The sequence below is a fragment of the Camelina sativa genome, chromosome 1, assembly GCF_000633955.1.
Source record: "Camelina sativa cultivar DH55 chromosome 1, Cs, whole genome shotgun sequence".
NCBI classification, from domain to species: domain Eukaryota; kingdom Viridiplantae; phylum Streptophyta; class Magnoliopsida; order Brassicales; family Brassicaceae; genus Camelina; species Camelina sativa.
This window is the reverse complement of record NC_025685.1, coordinates 7,573,785-7,592,881: the sequence shown is the minus strand read 5'-3', so window position 1 is coordinate 7,592,881 and position 19,097 is coordinate 7,573,785. Positions and strand designations below refer to the sequence as shown.

At 36.2% G+C, this 19,097-nt stretch overlaps 3 protein-coding genes and 1 long non-coding RNA gene across 8 annotated transcripts in view; all 4 read right to left on the bottom strand.

The window, feature by feature from the left end:
* Positions 1 to 1,927, bottom strand: part of LOC104782009 (E3 ubiquitin-protein ligase UPL6) — a 9,109-nt gene extending 7,182 nt beyond the window's left edge. The window contains exons 1-4 of the mRNA XM_010506820.2: positions 1,416 to 1,927; positions 856 to 953; positions 610 to 737; positions 117 to 228 (exon numbers count right to left, since the gene is read on the bottom strand). Of these exons, the coding sequence (XP_010505122.1) occupies positions 117 to 228; positions 610 to 737; positions 856 to 953; positions 1,416 to 1,574 (497 nt within the window). The 5' untranslated portion in view covers positions 1,575 to 1,927. The remainder of the gene's footprint in view (positions 1 to 116; positions 229 to 609; positions 738 to 855; positions 954 to 1,415) is intronic.
* LOC104705216 (gibberellin 2-beta-dioxygenase 4-like) lies at positions 2,101 to 4,387 on the bottom strand. The gene is made up of 3 exons (XM_010421187.2): positions 3,962 to 4,387; positions 2,756 to 3,122; positions 2,101 to 2,385 (listed from the first exon to the last, which is right to left on the bottom strand). Exons 1-3 carry the CDS (start codon positions 4,306 to 4,308, stop codon positions 2,101 to 2,103), a joined length of 999 nt encoding a protein of 332 aa, XP_010419489.1. The 5' UTR covers positions 4,309 to 4,387.
* On the bottom strand, positions 5,108 to 8,334 carry LOC104705195. Of its 5 annotated transcripts, none has more exons than XR_002038621.1 (8): positions 7,879 to 8,334; positions 7,431 to 7,662; positions 7,228 to 7,338; positions 7,090 to 7,134; positions 6,855 to 6,914; positions 6,725 to 6,772; positions 6,553 to 6,613; positions 5,115 to 6,397 (listed from the first exon to the last, which is right to left on the bottom strand). It is a non-coding gene; the product is annotated as an uncharacterized LOC104705195 (long non-coding RNA). The 5 variants fall into 5 exon arrangements; XR_002038620.1 differs by having other exon boundaries at positions 7,431 to 7,649; positions 7,879 to 8,333; XR_002038622.1 differs by having other exon boundaries at positions 7,431 to 7,492; positions 7,879 to 8,329.
* Positions 10,264 to 11,410, bottom strand: LOC104705184 (zinc finger BED domain-containing protein RICESLEEPER 2-like). Its single transcript, XM_019245687.1, has 3 exons — positions 11,193 to 11,410; positions 10,337 to 11,099; positions 10,264 to 10,275 (listed from the first exon to the last, which is right to left on the bottom strand). The coding sequence occupies exons 1-3, from the start codon at positions 11,408 to 11,410 to the stop codon at positions 10,264 to 10,266; spliced, it is 993 nt and encodes a 330-aa protein (XP_019101232.1).

Here is a 19,097-nt window from a genome sequence, read left to right as displayed (position 1 = left end):
AATTCAATAACAGAACTGAAAAGGCCAAGATAGCGACGATTGGTCAGCGATTGATACAAGAAGAGCTATACACTCTACAAAATGAGAGATGACAAAGATATGTATATATATATTACCTATTCTGGTGTATAGCCTCGATGCAGGTCAATGCAAGTTTCTTTACTCTAAAGTCCACCAAATTATGCTCAGCGGAATAGTCCAATCCAGAAAAAAGGCCGACAATGTCACCTGTCATATGATGAGAATTTGTAATATCATTACGCAAGATCTCAGTCGTTTTTGGGAAGAAACTATAGAAACGATTATCTGCCAAACGCGAAATAAGAATAATATTGTGTATGTGTGAGGATGTAAACAGCAAACGGGAGAGTTTAATTTGTGGTGAAAGGGACATTCCTCCTCACACAATGTTATAATTTTAATGCTCGTAAGATTAACATATTAAACAAGAGTACGCAGACATAAAAAACTGATTAAGCAAAATGAAAACAAAGAACAGGCTTCCCCTTACATAAGGGTTACCTAAGAAGGAAAAGCACTATGATCAAACTCTTGAATGAATTGAAAAAAAGTGTCAACAAAAGATGCATGCATAGATGTTGGAAATACCACTGCTGTGAACGAAATTGTTCATAAGACGACAAGTCTCCACAAGTATCACAAAATCTCCCGAGTTTTGTGCCTTGATAAAAAACAGAAGCTGACGGAGGAAACTTGAACTTGGCTCAAAGCAATGTCTGTATGCAGAAAAAAAAAAATGTCAGAAAGGGTTACAATAGACATAATAATAACCATGTAACCATATTGAGACCAAAAAAACTGTAGCAAACATAATAATAGACCAAAGAAGAATACCTATCGACATTCTGGCATTTATTCCCATATGTTTCACAGAAATCATGGCGCACCTTCGCGCGCTCGATGGCCATAGATCTTCTACCTCGAAAGAATTTCTGTAGCCAAAACTTAGTCAGCACCGTGCCCATCAGAAGGAGCATAAACGGTTGAAAAGACATATTCCTTTAGCCAAAACAATTGTGCGTGTCCACATAAGAGGGGAAAAAAAACATTTTGAAGTGCTGCATTTGCTGCTCCAGCTAAAATCTTGTAATCGCAATGGTTAAAATCCTAAATCCTACAACCCTCAACAAAACCCACGAGACCTGTACAGCAGGACACTGTAACAGGAGGCCAAAACCTAACGAGGACAATGGGGATTCAAAAGCAGGAACCAAGAATGGAAAATGTCGGTTCAATATCCAATCAAACCTTACAAAGCTATCAAAAGTAAACACTATAAAGCTCAAAGATTCTACCCAAAATGAAACCTTTCTTGCAAAATAACTCAGTATGTTTGTTCTGCAACTACATTGTCCCAAAAGAAAAGGCTTTTCAATAGGATCATGAAACCTTACCTGAATTTTGAGAGCAGCAGAGTTCTGCTGCTTCTGTAACAACCGACGATTACGCTCCATTCGAGTCTGCTCAAGAAGCTTCCGAGTATCTCTCTCCTTGGTGCTCCGGCCACCTAAATCAACTCGCTTCCGAGTCGACGGATCGCCGGGGAAGAACATGTTCTTGAGCTAAAAACCTAGATTACGAATACACAATTTCACCCCCCACGGAAACCCTAAGATTACTCTTATTTCTTACTAAACGCTTCGATTGAGAGCCCAAAAGAACCTAGGGATATGATCGGGGGTTAACCCTAAAACTTCAGATAACAGAGCAAGAGAGATTGATTCTTCCAAGGCGAAAACAAGATCACGAATTTGGATGATTCACGCGTACAAGGAGATAAGCAACAAAATTTCACAGGAGCAGCAAGAAAGAAAGGAACCAAACCAATTAAGAGAGAGAGAGAGATAGTAATTTTCGCCAAGCCGACTCTAAAACGAAGGACGGAAACTTCGTGAGTGGTGGGTCTTGAAACGACGACGTTTTCGAGTCGTTTACAAGAAGAAGAAGAATAATAATTGGGTCGTGTCGTGTTAGACGGGAAAACAAAAAGGTTTTGCATATATAGAAGAAGAAAAAAATGTGTCTTTTGGTTGGTTGGTTGATTCTATGACATCATTGATTATGTTATGGTTTCTCTATTTATAGTCTTTTTAGACTCAATTCATCATGATGCTCATCGACACATGAGCGGAAAATGTCAAGACGGTTATCTCCAAGGCGTAACGAGTAAGCAAACTTCTTGTAGTCGTCCCATGTGAACGTCCGGTAAAGCCGTGGCTGATCTGCCGCCGTGATGATTGCCGGAAGAGGGCCTATCTTTGTATGGACGGACGGACCGGCAAAGTACGCCATTGATAGCCTGCTTGCATGTTCGGTAGTCACCGCTCTGTGTCGTACGCTTATGAATCTCCCGTTAGTCATTACCTAGACATGCATTCACAGCAAGCTTAGTAAAATCTTATAGAATCTTACATGTTGACAATTATGATTGTTCTTGATTCTTGAACATGTATAGGTTGGATTCAAACAGAGAAAAAATTGTACATAAAAAAGATATACGGTTCATTGGTAACACCCGGATATATAGAGGAAAGCTAATGTGTTTTCGGACGTGACCAAGTTACATACTTTTGGCGAAACAATAACTTGTTGCATACCATATATAACTTTTTATTTTGGTCTACAAAATGAAAATTAAAAAACTATAGATGATGAACAGATTATAATTAGTTTATAAAGTAACCAACATGTTACATATACATAATCAATGTGTAAATGACTTTTAGGGACTGACCTGCAAAAGGTCGCCTACGTTTACGCAAAAGGCTGAAGGGTCAGGGGAGACAGAGACCCACCTACCGTCAGGGAACGCCACCTGGAGCCCCCCTACTTCGTTGGATCTAAGAACTGTCAAGATCTGCGGGTCTGTGTGCTCCCCGAACCCAACTCTCGGTAATGACACGGACATATCAGAGAGCTTGGCTCCACTGAGGAATTGATCGGACAATGGGTAGTGATTAAGCCTAAGAACTGAGTCGCTATCAACGGCTCTGATTAGCTCGCTGAAGGTATGAGGTGGGAGCCCTAGTCCTTCAGCCGTGAGATCTAAGATCTCACACGCCAACTGCTTAACTGCTTCAACGTAACAAGTCACTGCCGAGCTGTCAAACAGACATGTCATACATCGCCAGTTGCTCATTATACGGAACGGATATTATGTAATATACGAGAACATCGCAACATTCATATGTGTACTTTTAGAGTGAAATTAAATACTATATTTCTTAGATTAGTGAAATTTCGAAAGCTTAACAGTTTAAGAAAGAAAAGAGCTTTAGATAATTTAAGAACCTCTAAATCTTTCTTTTAATATAGTAATATTTTAAATTGTTGATGTAAATTTGCATTATACACTGTACACACAACATGCACTGTCTAAGTAAAAAAAAAAAAAGTTACCCGTTCCCTGTGGAGTAGACAGACTGAGAAGCTGTACTTCTGAAAATTAATTTGCTGACTCAAATTTAATGTTTTCAATTTGTCAACGACTCAAAGTGAATTTATCCACCAACACAATACATATATATATATATATATATATATGAAGTGGGTTGGAAAACAATTCAAAGTACTTGTTAATTAGTCAATATTACATTTTAATTTTATGATAGGTTCACCTTAGCATTTTATATAACAATTTAAAATTCACTTGTTCATAGACACACTTTTAACATAGAAGTAAAATAACTATCAGACTCATATACTTAACTTAACTATACATATACATGCATGCATGCAATTTTCGTATATATACGGAAAGGTTCTCGCATTAAATACACAGGAAAAATGCATTTTGACATTAACTTATGTATGCATTAGATTATAACATACACTGACATATACTGAACTCATGTTTTATGTTGTATATAATCTTAACTGGTTTTTTACATATTAACCAGATCTGTAAATTAATACATTAGCCAAATATAATTTAACGTACCCGAACTTGGTAGAATCGTTACCAAAGGATAACTGAGAAAGTACGAGAGGATTAGTGTGAAGGAGCAAATACTCGACCTCTCCAATATCACCCTTGAGCCCAATGTCCTTCAATCCATAACCGAAGACCGATTTCTTCTCAAGAACCGGTTTAGCGAAGAAGTTTATGGACTCTTGCTCCATCCGGGAGGTGACGTCCGGGTCAACGGCGTGGTTGACAACTTTGAAGAAGCCAATGGTCTCGCAAGCTTTGACTATCTGCATGGACACTCGTGACCTCTCCAAGGACATGTCTATCACGGGTATGTCTTGATCTACGGCCACGATTTTCTGGGACTCCTTCACCATTTTTGGAGAGGCAGGAGGAGATATGGATAAGTTTAGAGAGATAAATTGTGCTAGATAGAGAGAGATGAGCTAACGCCTGTGTAAGCACACACATGCGGGAGATATGTATAAAGAGAGAGGAGGATTTGATGTGACCATATAGTGGGCTCACGTTATATTTATATATATACCCTTATTTTTGAAAACCAAAGATGATTCATCTAAACTCGACATGTATACTTATAAGAATATATGTGTGTCTGTCTAAGCATATACATATTTTCTGTGAAAGCAACGTATTAAAGCAACCTTCTCCAATTTAAGTAACAAAGAATTTGCTTCTAAATTTCCTCACACCGTACAAAAATTTTAAAATAGTCAAGTATGACTATATAACTATGATTCAACATATATACTACAACGAAAATGCTTATATTAGCGGTTATTTTTAAAGTTGCTAATAATTAATTAGTTGAATACACCTGATATTCTTAGACTATCCTCATTGGTTTAGTTTCTTAGTTGTTTCTTAAGGCATATTTAATAAGAAAAAAAAGAGAAGAAACTTTGCTAAGAGTTAAGGAAAATTTTGTTGATTATTGGTAGAACCAAATTTAAGGGTTTCTTAATAATAAATATAGTAAAATAATAATTAATATCTTAAAATATTCAAAATTATTTTATATATCAAAGAAACATATTTTATTAAGAAAAACATAAAATAACATACAACATTTTAAATTATTACACAAAACATTAAAAAACAAAAACATAAAACACACCATGAAATAAAATATAGAAACATATTTAATTAAAACANCGGTCCAGTTTTGGCCAGCAAACTGTCAAGAATTTGCATTTTTGACAATCTCTCTTTCAGCAGCAATTCTTCCCTCTTGATTTCCCACATGCCTTGGTACTCCTTCAAAGCCTTCTCTTCTTTCGCTTCTGTATGAGTCTTCCTCTGTTTGGCCTTACTTGCGTCTCTGCCAATAGGCCTTGTGTTTGTTGGCTCATCTATATTACCGCCGGTCTGAGAAGCTGAAGCTTGTGTAGGATCATCAAAGAGTCTTTTCCTGTTGGTTACTTCAGGTGCTTTACCATTAACACTCTCACACCATTTCTGGTCGTAGCGTAACTCTAACCAACAATGCTCAAGAACGAATTTTTTCTGATAAATGTTATAGTACATATCATATGCTGTCCTCAGTATATCATCTTCATTCTGACCACTAGTTTTAGCCCTTACCGCAGCAGCATATGTTCCACAAAACTTCCCCACCGTATCTTGGATCTTAGACCATCTCTGTTTACACTGAACTGGCCCTATCTTCTCATTGCCATCAGAAAGAGGACTATCTGAAAAATACTTAGCAACCCTATTCCAGAAGGTCTTGCCCTTCTGATCATTGCCTTTCACAGCATCCTTGCTGGTGTTTAACCACCCGCTAATGAGAATCCGGTCATCAGAAGGTGTCCATTTCCTTCTCTCCCTACGGAACTGACTTGGGGAAGGTGTTGTGTCTTCACTTGGGGAAGCTGCGGAACTGACTTGGGAACTAAAGAGAGGAAGTGGAGACGACAGAGTAGGTATATTTGGGTAGAGGGAATCAAAAGAAATGGTTTGACTATTCATAAGTCCCACAAAATTTGTGGACTGGTTTAGCTCATGGTCTGACTCCATAGTAGCAAAGAAGAAAAGAAGAGTGGTTTATGCTTGAGAGGTGTAGAAACGAAGAATGGTTTATGGTTGGAAGATACTCGGGTTTGTGGTTTAAGATCAAGAAAAGCTTAGTTTTTAAAGTGAAGCATATTGGAGTTACAATTAATTCTCGACACCAAACACACAATGAATACACAACCTAGTCACTTCCATTAATGAAAGAACAACCACCAATTAAGAATAATTACTACCTAGTCACAAAGAAGTACACATAGGAGCACAAATCTGATATGACATGCTATAACTCACTATCCGAAAAAAGAAACTACCAAACAAACAAAGCAATCAATTTAAATATAAACAAGTTAGGTGTATATTTACCTCTTTCGGAGATTTGGTTGAAATATTGTTTCCTTGTCGCCTTAATTGTGATTGGTTTGAGCTCAACTAAAAGAAACTCACAAAACAAGAAACAAGAAATGGTTTTAGTAACTATGTAAAGACATGACATCCATTAAAGCATAACTACAAGTACATGAGTCTTAACTAATACCAACTGTGTAAAGATTCATTAAAGACACAACAACCAACAACCAACTTACAATGTGATAGGAGAGAAAAGAGTTGATTCAATCGGTTTCAGATACACAAACCCAATTCAACCTATTATGAGAATCTAACAAGTTAATCATCACATTCACTCCTTAGAAGAAAATTTCAGGTTAATTATACAAATAAGAGAGAGAGATGAGGTAGTATAGGTTCTGTTCTGACCTCACCACATGCAGACTCAAAGAAGGTTCTCACATCAGCTTGAGAAACCTGCACTCGTAGGAAAAAATCTTTAAACAGGAGACAGTAATAAAATTATGTATACATTCTATGTAGATAGTTCAGCATTTACCTTCTTGTCGATATTTGTGCAGTAGATTGTCCTTGTGCACATCTCCCTTTCATCTTCTGACTGAATTAACCAAAACACAGTAGATATCCAAAGTAAAATTCAAAACTCAAAACTGAAACCAAAATGATTAGTATAACTTCTGATCAGTATCCCTATAGAGCTTTTTGTCACACAACCTAAAAAATACTATATTTTAAGTTGAAAGATATATAACAAACATTAATTTAAAGCTTACTTGTCCACAGTTACTAAACAAGGCAGCAAGACCCTCCTCAGTCACCTAAAATCACAAAACAGATTTGTTATACATTGATGCAACTTAACTAGAATCCGTTCCACACAACCTTAACAGAGAGTACTAATAAAAACTTACACTCTGGTCAATGTCAGAAACATACACTGTTCTTCTAATACTATCCTATCTTTGAGCCTTAGAAATCCTCCCAGTCAACCTCCTCCTCCCTTGGCTATAATTGTTTCTTCTCTGTAATAACAAAAACATCAATAAAACAGAATATAAAGCAAGCACATTTAACCAAAGTTTAAAGCTTTAACAACAAACAGAATTATTTTTACCTTCCTGGTATTATCATCCTTCTTGGCATCAGATTCAAATTCTTCACCTGATTGCTTCTTGGCTGTAGCAAAATCGTCAGCAGAGAGAAATTGATTAGGTTTCCCAACCTGATTGTTCTTCTTAGGGTTGTAGTAAGAAGGGAAAAACTCCTTGGCATCCAAAACGTAAAGGAAGAAACTTTGATTCAATCGGTTTCAGATACACAAACCCAATTCAACCTATTATGAGAATCTAACAAAGAGATTAATCAAAATTCACCAACAACAACTTCATCAGTGAATAATAAGATGAGGAGATTAAGAAGTGTTACAAACACTTCACCGAAAATTAATCTAAGTTTCCCAGATCAACCGAAATTGTCTCACAAACAAAAGACATAATTAAATTAAAATTGAGACAATTTTCAAATAAACAAATAACAATTACTAGACATGCAAGAACAATTACCTGAACAAATCGAATGGCTTGAATCTTCCCCAAATATTAGGGTTTCGACGGATCGCTCACCACCGGAATCACATGCCCCCTGCTTCACCGGAACCAAATCGCGGCCAAATCCTAGTCCAATAGCCGTGGGAATCAACTGGAAGAGAAGCAATCAGTTTCCGGAATCGAAGGAAGAAGAGATTCAAGCTGAAATCGCGAAAAGTCTCGAGAGAGAGAGAGAGAGAGAGAGAAAGAAAAGAGAAAAAAGGAAAGTGAAAGAGAGATGAAAAAAAAAATTAAACCCCTTCGTCCCAAATAAAACTCGACCCACTGATTTTGTGACACTTGTCCAGCAAGAGACGTTTCTTGCAATCCTAAAATAAGAAACGAATCTTGCATTTCTTAGCTTAGGTTTCAATAATTAATATTATCTACCCCTAAGAAACAAACTAAGAAACAACATAATTGTGCCGATGAGGATAGTCTTAGAGTGTGGTAAGATTGAAGGTAAGAACCCTTCTCTCTTTATCTTTTCTCAATTCACAATACAATCTCAAACCCTAATTATCTTTTCTCAATTCACAATACAATTTCAAACCCTAATTGATAAGCTTGGAGTTACAGTTCTCCAATCTCATCACCTAAGAACAGAACACACAGGCTCTCTAACAAACTCTCACAATCTGATCACGCAGGATGATGTTCATAATCCTACTCTAATTCTATTTATACTCTAAATTCTTCTCTTTAGCTTCTGTCACGTGCCTCTATTTCTCCTACATTGCTCTCTTATCAATACTCCCCCCCATTTAAACAAGCTTGTTCTCAAGCTTGTGTCTTAGCATTTTGGTGCAGGCACTTGCAGAACGTATTGAACCCGTTATTCTCTCAAGTCTTTTGTAAAATCTGCTCACATACAGCATGTAATACAGTCTCTGCAATAAACCCATGATTAGTGTCATGCAGCATTCTCTAATGTGGCCACACTTGAGTGGGAATGTCTGTTGCATAGTCACTTCCATGTCTCTCTCACTGCTCTTAGTTTTGTACTTGTAATGCCAAGTTTTGACCAGTTTTGGCTTCTTCAACCAGAGATATATCTGTAATACATGCTTCAACACTGTAGTTGTCGATTCCAACCATAAAAGTCCTGAAACTTACTGGATCTCCTCAGCCTTGCTCTTCCAACAATGCCACACTGAAAATATAGTTTCTTGTGACACTTGCGCATACAAAACTTAGTGCAGATGCACCTCACCTGGAAGTTAAACACACACACAACCTGCATCATCTCACTCTTAGTTTCTCCATATTTATATCCTGCAAATGGAGTAAGATGCATAACATGAATGTCTCTTTTCATGATCCGCTCTAGTCCTGGGCATTCGGGTATCAGGTTCGGGTTCGGGTAAAACCTGATCGGGTTCGGGTTATCGGGTATATGAGTCTAGGACCCAATAGGGTAAACCTAAAAAATTGGTTCCGGTTCGGGTCGGTCTTGTCGGGTTCGGGTCGGTTCGGATAAGAATTCTAATACCCGGTAAAAAACCAAAAATTTTGGTTCCATATCGGATCGGGTTATTGCTACCCGAATACACTAATTTTCTACCCGAAAACCAAAAAATTGCCCTTATACCCGAGACTACTTAACGTCTTAAGTCTAAACCAATAGCCTAGTACAAGCAGTGAAGCACCTATTTCTGCAAATTTGACACAATACACAACAAATAATATCATAATAGAATCCATCCATGAAATCCAACATTCCAAATCATACAAATGAGAGAAACAGTACTAGATAGTAGAAATTAGAAACTAAAGAAGAGTTCAAGTTCTTGCCAAAACAACAAATCCAAGTCTAATGACTCATGAGTCATGACATTAAAACAAATAAGTAGTAGGAAACTGGAAAACAAAACACAATGATGGCTTGGTTTTGCTCTCCTTTTGGACCTAATACAATAAAAAACACAGAAGTACAGAACAATATCAATCCATTGGTAAACTATACATTAAACGGTAAGAGACTAAGAGAACAATTCTATGAGATATACCTCAATAGCTCACTCCCTCAATCAGTCACTACTGATATTTCAGTCTTTGATATTAAACCTTGAAATCAGGTTCAAACTCTGTAGAAAATCGAAGACATAATGTTAGAAATCAAGCAAACATTATTAAGAGATTAAAACTGAACTAAAAGAAAGAAAGTACCTCTCATAAGATCATCTTGCAACTCAATTTCAGAAAGAAGTTGTTGAATGGTTGAGACTCCTTTGTCATTGATATGAATCTCACATTTCAGCCATTGTTCAGTACACATCAACACTTCTATCATATAATGTGTTAAACAACTTGTGCTTTGATCCAAAACTCTACCACTTGTACTAAAAGCAGATTCTGATGCTACTGAAGACACTTGCATTGCAAGTATATCCTTAGCTATCAATGATAGAACTGGATACTTCCCACCGTTGACCCTCCACCATGATAACAAATCATATTCTGAACCTTTTAGAATATTTGAAGTCTCCACATCCTCTTTCAAATACATATCCAACTCATTAGAAGAAGTATGAATCCCCGTTTCTTTCACCATATCATCAAAGATCTCAGCCATATCCTCATATCCAACAGGAGCTTGTCCTTCATTCATATCACTATCAAACTGATCTTGAGCCGCAGACCATGACTGAGATTGAGAAGATGACTCATCACTACTTTTGTTCAACAAGCTAGCTCTGGTATACTCATCATACAAATCTTTCAAGATATTCTTCTCTGAATCAGACAGATGTGTAGAGTCCACACTGCTTTTACCATAAAGCCTATCAAAACATAGCTCAATAAACTTCATTTTCTTCCTTGGGTCAAACACACTTGCTACCATCACAAGTCTGTTCATCTCAACCTTATCACCAAATGGATTCCAATACTTCTCCAACTTTTTTAACATGGTTGTTGCTTTCTTATGCATGTCATCATCATCTCCTGTTGTGCCTAAAATGGTAATGTTTCTCATAACATATACTATCTCATTGTAGAGTTTATGAGCAGCAACAGTCGTAGAAGCCGAAAGAACCAATGTAGACTTATAAAAGATGCCAAGAATTTGAGCAAACCTCTCAACTGAATCCAAATCCGATTTCAATGTTGGCTCAACTCTTTTATGTCCATCAACTTTCTCCTGAAAGTGGTCATTGTATGGTTTATCTTCAGCCTCCATCCTCTCAAATGCAACTCTGAATTTTAAAGCTTGTTCTATCATGAGATAGGTAGAATTTCATCTGGTCTTCACATCTAAAGGTAGGCTTCCTCTTATAAGTTTCCCTCACTCCACACGAAAATCAAAGGCCTTGAGTCTATTTGATGAAGAACTCGCATAGTGTATTCCATTGCGAATAGCCTCCACGCTGCTATTAATCTCACGCAATCCTTCCTTTACAACCAGATTCAGTATGTGAGCAGCACATCTCAAATGCAAATATTCACCTTTCAGAATCAATGCATCACTTCCATACTTATCCATCATTGTTGTCTTGAACTTAGTCATAGCTCAAGAGTTAGTTGTAGCGTTATCAACAGTGATGCAAAATGTTCTTTGAATGCCCCACTCTTCCAAACATTCTATAAGAAAGTTACTAATTGTTTCACCCTTATGATCAGAAACATTCTTAAATCCTATGATCATCTTCCTTAATCTCCACATATCATCAACAAAATGAGCTGTTATTACCATATAACTAGCTCCAGTAGTGGGAGCAACCCATATATTTGTAGTCAAAGACAGTCTACGTTTGTTGTGCTCAATAATCTTTTTCATCAGAGCTTTCTTCTTCACATAAATCTCGACAATATCTCTTGTAGCCGTTCTTCTAGAATGCGGTTTATACAGCTGAACTTTAGAACAAAAATGCCTCCAAGCTAAGGACTCAACGAAAGCTAGTGGTAACTCAGCTAGAATCAACATTTCATTAGTAGCTTCTCTAAACAATGCCTCACTGACCTTACTCACTCTTATATTACCACCAGCACCAGCAGAAGTTATAACAGACTTAACATTATCTTTGTTAGCACTTAGCCATACCTTATATGCCTTGCATGTCTTTTCAACATGTTTCCTCAGAGTAGAGGTTCCAGACTTGGTTGCACAACCCAACTCTCTTCCACAATAATTGCAACTACACTTGTTTTACTTGTTTTCAACTCTGGTGAAATGTTGCCAAACATACGACCTTTCCTTATTTCTTGCCTTAACTCCTTCAGATTCTTTCCCTTTTTTCTTACCCGTCTTACCAGATATAGGTGTCTCAACCTCATCATTGTCTGTCCCCTCTAATTCATCATCGTCAGTTTCACTTTCAACCTCCATCGGATCATTGTCTCTCCTTGTTGGATTACCACAAGACGCCATCTACATCAAACATTCAAAAGCAACTCTTTGTTAGAACTTAGAACTCAAAAGACAGAAATTCATAATCTAGATTCTAGAAAACACATCACAAAATCATCTTTATAATGAAATCATCCTTACGAGTTAATATCTAGACAAATTTCAGTTTAGAAAAAAAAACTCATAATCTATAAAATTAGCAAACACTATACAAGAATCAATTAACAAATCACAACAATACCTTGGCAATTTCATAACTAAGACAATGGGCTCTACACTAGACAATTTCGATTTCAAAAAATTGTTCTTTCTTCTACATTAGCACTGCTATTTCTCATTTATCAACTATTTGAAAAAATGGGTAAGAACTAAGAAGCCAAAATTTCAAACACCAAATGACCAAAATTGACGATTATGAAACGAACCCAGTAATAAACACATCCAAATAGATTGAATTGGATCAAAATCATCAAATTATAAAAGGAGATGAGATCGATTCAATATATTGAAACCCTAATCCGACTAACCCTAAAAAACAAAATGCCTCAAGATAATCAAAACCCAAGACCCAGAACCTAAAGCTCGATTTTCAGACAAGCAAAATTAGCAAATATACTAATACACAACTATAATCTCGAACTATCGAAGTACAAACTACAAAGTAAAGTAGTAAACCTTACCTCTGATTGGATTCTCGACAACACAGAAGGTGGAGGAGAAGCAGAAGGAACCAGATCTTATTTATAGTTTCCAGCTTTGTGTTTTCGATTTTATCTGGTTTTATATAAAAGGTTGGAAAAAATTGAAAGAGGGAGTCGAGTATCGAGGAAGAATATGAAAGGACGATGCAATTGAATGAAGTGAACCCTAAACTCTTTCCCTCTTAATTAAAAGTTTCGGGTTTTTGGTTTACCCGTTCGGGTATCGGGTAAAACCCGAAACTGAACCGATACCCGCGGGTCTTTACATAGAGGACCCAATAGGGTAAAATGGAAGAATCCGAATCCGAAATTCTTGGGTTTTTTGGGTCGGTTCCGGTTCGGGTTCTCGGATCCGGATTTTTTGCCCAGGGCTAATCCGCTCCAGAACCCTTTCAAGCATATAATCCGGCATATTCTCCATGTCAAGATCATGAATCTCATGCGATGTAGGTACAATTTTGGTGACTTTGATAGCAGAAGTGGCCAAATGTCGTAGAAGTGCTTCTGCCTTAGAGACTGTACAGCTTCAATATCAGATTGCAACACGACCCTATCATCTTCACAAAGTGTGTCACCCAACTGTTCCAATACCGGTTTATTTTCCTCCGTATAAAGAATTTCCCTTATAAGTGGAGTTGGAAACGTTTGGTATATGGTAAGCACTCTGTTTCTATGCTTTCTTGCAGTAGCTTCTCCAAAGCTAACAAACCGTCCAAGCTTCCTTTTGTACTTAAACATCCATGATTTAGGAGACAAATTCAACTTCTTATGTTGATTTAATTTGTTCATTCTCTCACACAATCTGTCGAACACATGGTGTGTATGTACTTTGCTTGCCATTGACACATTTAAGACACTGTGAACTATTGAACCTCATACTAGCAGATGGCCAATCCTCAAGAACACTTGGATATACATTTCGAATCCTAAGGCTAGGTTCCAACGTCGGGATTGTTACCTGAAGATGTGAAAGCTCTACAAGCTGATGAGATACTTGTGGAATCGATTCCAATTGATTACTTTCTCTATTATGGATGGCTTTCTTCTCCTGGTTCACGTTCTTGACCACATTGTCTAGATTGACTAACACAGAACTGGCTTCCACTTCCCTTAGATCATCGTTTTGCAATTTCTCAGAATCAGAATCGATTAACCGAGGGCTAATCAATGTCACGCTTGTGTTCATGTTACAATTCCAGTTTAACGCGTCTTGCGATTGCGTTACGTCCGACGGTTGCGACGCGATCTTTCCCAAACACAAATCCACTTCTTTCTTCGATTCTTTCTTCTGCTCCAAGATTTCAATTTGTTTCTCTTCTCTAAGCTCCTGAAAGAGTCTGATTCTTTCATCTCTGTCACCAAACCGCAACACCAAGGCTAACTCCATCATTCCCCAACTGTCGAAAAATCCCCAGACTCGTGTTCGCCGTTGAAACCACAAGAGAGCTTCACCTTCGAGAAGACTTTGTGCAAGATTCAACTTCTCATCTGCCGTGAAATCCTCCTGAACAAATAAATCCTCTAGCCATGAAATCCATGGTTGCAATTCACCAGCAACACCATCGAAGATGGGAAATCCCTCAAGACACATTGCAATCAAAATCTTGCTTGAAAACCTAACTTTCTTCAGCGTTTGATTCGATCCGTGTTCACAAGCGCACCATTTGGTAAGATTGAAGGTAAGAACCCTTCTCTCTTATCTCTTCTCAATTCACAATACAATCTCAAACCCTAATTGATAAGCTTGGAGTTACAGTTCTCCAATCTCATCACCTAAGAACAGAGCACGCAGGCTCTCTATCAAACTCTCACAATCTGATCACGCAGGATGATGTTCATAATCCTACTCTAATTCTATTTATAGTCTAAATTCTTCTCTTTACCTTCTGTCACATGCCTCTATTTCTCCCACATTGCTCTCTTATCAAAGTGAGCTTAATTGGCAGGTATTCATTTCCAAATTCTGTTATGAATCATAAAAAGTTTACATAGACCTGCAGGGGAAAAAAAAAAGAGGTTTATAATTCGTATATATACAGTTTGACCTGATTCATATATTTTGGTTTTGAAGCATGTTTTTGGTTTGTTGAACCGATTATGTATATATTGAATGTGTGGTATTAATTATTTGTCGATCTAGAGGATATTGAGTGTTGTTCCATATGACGTCTGATGTGAATATTGAGTCTTTCTTCTACGTAATACTAGTAGTTTGAATGGAACGTGAGATTTTGGACCAATAACACACCATGAATAAAAAGACAGCAGTTATTATCAGACCCCAAGCTCGGGGAACTGCAATAATATTGATACCCGCGTCCAACTACCCAATCTTCGTTATAATCTAACTCCGCAGACATTGGTCCAAAGTTAGGTGTTAAAATAACACATTTAATTACACAACGACTTCCCTCCAATTTAAATCAGAATGCAAGTTTAGATCTATTAGTCAGGTTTTGATTCGGTTTCATTTTAGGTTGTGTGGATTTTGGGTTGTTTAGTAAACGAGAAATAGCTAGATGTTGAGTATGAGGGATATAGCTGCCAAACTGTACTTATATCCGTTGTAGATTTTAAATGGTTTAAACCTAAACAAAATGTTTTTATGCGTTATTTTTTAATTAAGTTTGAAGTTTTACACATCAGAATCGTTAAATATCCTAATTCTACAATTGTTTTTAGATGTGTGTAATTTTGAATCCATAATGTTTGATGAAATGTACATGTCCATGAGTTCATCAAGGGAAGGAAGGAGAAGCTCCACCACTAACAAACCACCTGATTTTAAATGATATGCAAGCTCATGAGTTATTAGGAACAAACTATTGATTATCTATGGTCCAATTCTATATTAAATGTGTGTTTCTTATCTTATATTTCACACATGATTTCTAATATAACATATACGTACTTCTCTTGATATGTATGAGTGAATTATATGATTGGATGTTTTCTTTTTGTCACCAATTTGATTGGATGTTGGGCGGCCTAACTTTCAATTTTCATCAAACATTTCGTATAAATATCATTCTTCAAAATAAAGGTTTGAGCTATATTGGGGTGCCAACAATCTGAAATAATTGTGTAGCTTTTTTGAATAATTCTATAAGAAGTTTTCATATAGGCAGTATCAAACTATCAATTAGTCAAAGTTTCTCCTGGACTTGAGGAGCCTATAAAAAGGTTACTGAAATTATCTTCTTCTACGGTTATACCACCACTGAGGCATTGATAGACGAAAAAACGTTTTGATCAATAACATTACTAATCACTTGAGTTATTGTATATACTGAAAAACAAAAACAAATAAATTGAGTAGGAGAAAAGGTAAACCGGGACTTAGCTCGGTTTGTTACGGGTTATTAATGGGCAGTACCAAATTTGGGTCACTGATACTATTGATGATAAATCGGGCCGAGAGGGCACATTTAATCAAAAAGAGAACGTATAAAACAAATAGCCCAAAAAAAAGTTATTCCGCTTTGAGGGTTGGGTTTGTTTAACGCACATAAGAAGCATGGACACGCCTCGTCTACGTCAACTCAGACACGATGAAGATGGGAAACCATATTTTAAAAACTAAAGTAACCATGGATCCTATCATCCTAACATGATATGATTAGAATTATAAAAACGTTAAAAGCACCACAATCGTCAACTTAATCTTAGATCTCTATAAGAAAATCATTAGTTTCAAATTACTAACGTTATGTAGAAACAAAGTGGGAATCACATGAAAATTGGGTAAGGGAAAAAAACAACAGTAAAGCCAAAAATAGTGGAGAGAAAAAGAAAAATAATAATAAGAAGAAAGAGCTGTTGAGTGAGCCATGTTAAGATGCTACCCATTCTTAGTATAAAGTTTGAACATCTTGTCCCATCTTTCTACTTCATGTCCCTTCCATTTATATACACGTTTCATGTATATCACTTGCATTTACAAATGTATGTATGTATGTATATATCTATATTAGTGGTGCATTGATCATCATGGTTTATAATTAGAACAAATGCTTTTAAACTCAAAACAAACACATATGCGGATATATATGCCCTTTTGTCGATGTGTAGTACTAGTATGTTAACACATTACCAGTTCTTGGAAAAACTATTAGGAATCATCGGCATCCAACCCAAAATCAATTGGCTATGAGTGGAGTGGTACATGATCCTTATATATTACCCCAAGGAACATATTCCAACCGATGTGGGATTCTAATAGGGCTCCTCAAGATGTGGGTGGGAAACGGTCCCACGGAAAACAGCCCAAGCCCAACATTTCGAAAATACAACAAGACATGCCACTTATATGGGCCACATAAGTGGAAATCATTTCTTTGTGGGAAATTGCTTGTTGGGCCTAACCTTGTGTTCTGATACCATATCAGTTAACACGAATCGAGACAGAGTTTGTTAAGAAACTCGATTTTCTCATTGAATCCATCAAATGTTTGCTACAACATTCTTATGTTGAATGTGATTATTAAACAGGGACAAACAGGATTTATACAATTAATCTATTCTATAAACTGGACATTCCAGAGTCCTTAACCATCTATAATACGTATAAGTATATCACTTATATACCCTCATCTTATAAGAACTGTAGACCGATTTCGTAAAAACTAATTTTTTTTTTTCGTAATTCACGTGAAAAGCGAAAAGGTGACTAGAATTAGAATTAGGGTAGGATAGTGTATATATATGTAAAATTAGAGTGTTGGAGAGGATAAAGCATTCGGGCTCTATACTTCTATACCGTGCGTAAGATCAAAACGTACGTTAAGTAAGGAAATCGATTCAATACAATTATCAACAACAAAGAAAAACGACTCAATAGTTATAAATACTTCATTTCTAAAAGGATGCATTTAGTATCTTAAATGATTTCGTGCAAAAGATACTTGAATATAGTCTATAGAGAGGGTATTTTCAACATTGCATCCAATTTAAAATTCTAAAAAGAAATCATTTTATGTCTGCGAAAACTTCCAAGACTTTTTAATGCAATGTTTGGTACCGGTAAAGAATAAAGGAGGTAAAATATGTTGCAAACCCTCTTTTGAGTTCTTTTATTTTCAATCGTCCACTTGCAGACACAATCATTTCGTGGTAGAACGTACCACCACCATAACATTATATAAATAAATATATATTATACTAGTAAAAATAAAAATGCCGAATTTATTCATCTGTAAAGTTTTCTTTAATTATTGGAGTACAATTCTTTGTTGTATTGAAATTGTCTTAAAAAGTCGAAGATGGCAATGATTAAACAAAAAATTGGCATTGATATTGGGAATTGATTTTGACCAAAGACTTTTCGTATAATTAATCTCTCCACCGTCCCACTACCATAATTAAAGGGGCCGCTGACAATATTAGAGATGCCAATTAATTTAGCTCAAGACGAAATTTTTACTAAAACTAATCTATTTGTAGTAATAGTTTTACTCAATAGTCAATACCAGATTGTTTGTAACTTTGTATACTTTTCTTTTTTTGTCAAACTTAAATTCTTTGTTTTGGATCAAATGTAACAAATTACATATTTAAAATATGTTTAGCATATTAACATCATGATAAATGATATATGTTTTTTTTCAGTTACATGTATAATTTAATCAACACAATGATTTTGATATTTTTTTGATGAATATGTATATATGCTCAACTACTAGCAATTTTAGAATAATTACTACATGAAATATGACTTTGACGAAATCTATCCAAATATTAACATAAGTTTGGTCTTATGAAACTTGTTGTTTTTATTGTCTATATAACTAATTGACAGAGAGGAATATTATTGCGCGCTATGTATTTGTATAGAGTTACCAAAGACACAGTTATAGCCAAACCAACCTTTCAAAACACACAACCATAACTCAAAAAGACTTAATTAAGAATGATCACTCATAAACGGGACACAACTCATTTCTCTCCCAAACCCTAAAACTCTAATGACCGGCCATGAATTAATAGGTTAGGCAAATGCAGCCATCATGTGACCCTTATCTAATGTCCTTGTTGCTCTATATATCTCAATCATATAAAAACAGTTAAAATGAACTGTTTTTCTCTTAGAAGAAACGTTGTTCTCGGATCTATTGTTTTGGTAAAATCATATCCAGTTGTCAAAAAGG